At 44.6% G+C, this 4,147-nt stretch overlaps 1 protein-coding gene across 1 annotated transcript; it reads right to left on the bottom strand.

Annotated features, from left to right (window-relative positions):
• Positions 1 to 210: 210 nt before the first annotated feature.
• dio2 (iodothyronine deiodinase 2) lies at positions 211 to 3,699 on the bottom strand. The gene is made up of 2 exons (NM_001136521.1): positions 3,475 to 3,699; positions 211 to 819 (listed from the first exon to the last, which is right to left on the bottom strand). The coding sequence occupies exons 1-2, from the start codon at positions 3,697 to 3,699 to the stop codon at positions 211 to 213; spliced, it is 834 nt and encodes a 277-aa protein (NP_001129993.1).
• Between the last annotated feature and the right edge of the window lie 448 nt (positions 3,700 to 4,147).

The following is a 4,147-nucleotide window of genomic DNA, read 5'->3' as shown; positions in this document are numbered from 1 at the left end:
GGTGCCCTGGCTTGATGGAATAGATCGTCACATTGGTGCTGAGTTTGAAAGCGTTGGAAGAACAAGATCAGCAGCGATGAAAACGAGGTTGATCTGCAGCATTGAAGGACGATTTGTTACAGCTCAAAGGCAGAGGAAGTCAGACTTTCCGAGTTTTTTCTGAAGCCAGAGGATCTTTTTCCAGGTTGAATGAAAGGCACTTCCTTCTCTTCACTCCTCTGTATTTGGTCCTACCGTCTGCCGTAACTGTTCCAGCCACTGGCGCACCTCCTTCAAGTTGTAGAAAAATGGCCCCTTGCCACCCAGGTAGGCGATCTTTCTTTGGTGCACTATACACACCCGTTCATTGGACACGCCGTATGCCACGTTCGCATTGTTGTCCATGCAGTCAGCCACCAACTGGCACTGTGGCGGTAGGGAAAAGTGCTCAGTGAGTTGGCGCGCAGCTCCCATTCTCTCCTCCAGGTTCTGGTGTTTCCGGAAACTGAAGGAGCAAGGGCCCATCTGAGGAGCCACCCAGCCGTCAGAGGGATGAGCCTCGTCGATGTAAACCAGCAGGAAGTCAGCTACGTCACTGAAGTCCTCCACCAGCTGCCGGAAAGCTGGAAGGTGGCTGATGAACGGGGGTCAGGTTGCCGAGCCAAAGTTGACCACCAGAGGGCGATCTGATGACTCAAAATCCAAAAGGCGGCACTCGTCTCCAGTTTGGGCCCTGGCGCCACGAGGAACACTAGTCATGCTCTTGATGGAGCTGCTCCACCGAGGACTTTCAGGAACCTTCACCACCTTAGAGTTTGGTGCTTCACAGCCAAGTTTGACCTTGAAAGAAAAAAACAATTGTGTCAACTTCTGCGCCTGCACTCCTTTTGGATCTTTGACATGATCAGAGATTGTTACTGGACTTTAAGTAAATCATTTGCTTATATAATAACAGGTTTTCCTCAAAAATACATAATTTATTTTCCTTTTTTGGCATGACTTTCTTCAGCCAAAAACTGACAGGTAGTAAAATCTGAATCTTTTATGTTGAAAAATATCAAACTCATCAGTATTTCAAGGCTTGACAGTCTGTCGTTCTAATACGATGAAGAATCGCTAAAAGAAAATGTCTTTAACAAGGTCACAAAAGGTCATTGTAGAACAGGAAGTCTGAAGGAAAAGTATGATTTCATTAGAAGCCCAAATCTCCACTAGAATGACAGTTATTTCAGTCCATCGGTTGATCTAATCAAGCCTTAGCAACACAAAGACATCACAAAGGCAGGACACACACACACACACACACACACACACACACAGGAAATCAAACTTTTGAAAACCTTAGACCTGAAAAAGTTTTTTTTTTTTTTTACTGCATATCACACCATAATATTACAGGATAAATGTGCACTATCTCAGTTCAAGGGTTAATGACCCATTTTAGCATCAGTATCAGCACTCAGCTGCAAAGTCAACACAAAATCTTGCCTCTAAAACAATCCAAACTTTCCTTGTTCCGTTTCTGGATCACAGAGAACTCAACTAAAGTTCATGTTGGACTCAGGAAGCTCTGAAAAGGTTTGACAATGTGATGCTGTTGCAAAGCAGATACCTTCAAAACCTGATTTGAAGTCAAACATGGATGCTTTAAATAATAGCATCCATTATTGAGAAAACCCACTCTGTACATCTGATGATTTATTTCCAATGTGTTCCCAGTGATCATTTAATCATTTTTGCCCAAATAAAAAAAAATGGTGTTGTTTTCTAGGACATAGCCCACCCAGCGTATTTTCTACATAACAAATAAGCTTTTTTTGATGCCTGAATGACAACAATTTGAATAAACAAATACTAAGGAATGCAATTTTAAGGTTAAATTTCTCAATCTATGTCCTCCATCATCAGAAAGATGCCACAAGAACATGGGAAAAACTCAATTTTCATCGGCGTGGGTCTTCAAAGAGATCCGTGTGGAAACATAAAGTCTTGACATTATGATCAACAGAAAGCACAAATCTGCTTTTCCAGATTTAAGCCCATCTGTCTATCTGTATACTTTACACACCACTGCTTATTCTCAAACATAATAATAAGCTTCAAATAAAATTCCTTTTTTGCAGAAACAGTTGAGGAGAATTTCCAGGAAAACAGGTTTAGTGATGGGTTTTAAGCAGCATAACACGTACATCAGGCTTAATGGCTTCAAAATCCTTAAGAGGAGAAAAAAAAACTTGAAGTTTATGAATGTGTGTATTGAAATATGCCGTACTATATCTAGCACAAAGTTCCACCAGTGATGTGACGTCACATGATCTGAAAGACAGCTCCAGTAGCCAGGATCAAACGGTTCAGCTTGAGCAAGTTCTCAAATTCATTTTGGAAAGCTTTTGGAGACATGAATCTGCATGGATGGAGTTTGTGCAAATGGATAGTTGTCCCCCTTTACAAAAAGTACAATGAGCCAAATGTCACCTCTGACCTCTGACAGGAGGTCTTTAATGAGAACCTCTGGAGTTTGTTTGAGAAAAAACGGGATTTTCTCCTGGTTGGAAAAAAAAATTGAAAAACTGTTTGGATGCTTGAACTCACCCCCCTTTTATTCTCTAGTTGACACCCATATTCAGGCTCACAGAGTCTGTCAGAACACATCCCAGCAGTCGCAGGACAAGGAGTAGGGTACATCCTGTCCATCATTTATTTTGAATCTTTCATATTTATTTTGATTGTTATAGAAAAAAAAGTTCATAATTACTGCCTGATTTTGCCCGAAAATCAATGCGTTTGTCAAAGGAAAGCACACTGTTGTCCTGAAACTGCTCTTTCAGAATGACAACTGTCTCATCTCAGCAGCACAAACCCCTTTCTGCTCCAAATAAAGTCCAGTGTGAGAAATTTCCTGTCCAGAAAACATCTGGAGCTCCACAAAACATGAAGAAGGGAGACTTCGGCTGCTGTGAAGTTAATGGAAGTCCGGAAAGCAGCAGGAATGGGAACCATTAGAATGCAGGAATAAATGAAGGAGTGATTCAACGGGACAGAACTTTAACAGAGAAACAAAGAAGCCTCCAATAAATCTCAGTGTCATAAAAAACAAAGTCACTGCTCTAAAATTAAGAGATGCTGGAGCCAACTCCAGGTCCAAAGTCTGGTCTCACTTTGGGTTCCATAAATTCAAGGTCTAGAGATGATTCTGATGTTGTCAGCACTTTTATGATCACGTTTAATCAACAGAAAACAAAACCTTCAAACTTTCCTGACGCGCTCTCAGGCTATTTCTATTTTGGTTTTCTGCGCTCCTGCCAGGACTTTTAATTTTATTTGGACGAACAGCAAAGGTTCAGACGTGCTTTCTGCAGATATTGGCGCAGTTGAGAAGGTGTGGGCTTGAGTCCAGACGGTCAAAACGCGTTTATCGCGTTGTGCCACCGTGGCCCCCCCATTCTCGGAGTCTCCCAACAAAGCTGCAACAGGTGGGAAGAATGAGATTGTTACCTGCTTGTAGGCATCCAGAAGGAAGCTGTTCCAGATGGCGCGCAGCCCCGCAGAGGTCAGCATGCGGCGCCACTCTCCGCAGCTGACGGAGCGCGAGCAGCTGAGCAGCGACACGACGCGCTTCAGCAGCACCACCGAGTCGTACAGAGCCATGAACAGGCAATTGGAGAAGAAGCCGGGCAGGATCTGAAGTGTGACGAGCAGCTCCGCGCCCGCCGATCCCATGTTTGAGGTTCTGCGTGAGTGCGGCGCTTCGGCTGCGGGAGGGGGGCTGGCTGCGCTCAGCGCGGAGTCACGGCTCCCTCTGCTGCGCTCATACTGCGCGCAATGCGCGGAGAGCCGGGGCGCGTCCGTCCGTCCGTCTTCTCTGCAGCTGCGCTCACCGCCGGATTCACGGCTCCCTTTGACGAGGAGAGACACGGCAGTTAACGGCGAAGGTGGCGGGTTATCTATGAAGCCGAAAGTGACGTCAGATCCCTCCTCCTCCCCGAGCTATATAAACGCCAAAACCCGCACATCAACTTCTGTTCGCCTGCTGCGTGACAAGACAAGTAAACAGCACCCGCCATGAGGATCGGAGGCAGTCACTGTCACAACTTTGATATTTGATTTTAAAACTGGTTGACTGAAAAAACTTAAAACAAGAACAGAAAAGTGACTTTTCAGTTCCTTA

The sequence above is a fragment of the Oryzias latipes genome, chromosome 22 (genome assembly GCF_053564925.1).
Source record: "Oryzias latipes strain Hd-rR chromosome 22, Olatipes_Hd-rR_3.1".
Taxonomy (NCBI): Eukaryota; Metazoa; Chordata; class Actinopteri; order Beloniformes; family Adrianichthyidae; genus Oryzias; species Oryzias latipes.
The sequence above is the reverse complement of the archived record's forward strand: the minus strand, read 5'-3'. Positions and strand labels throughout refer to the sequence as shown.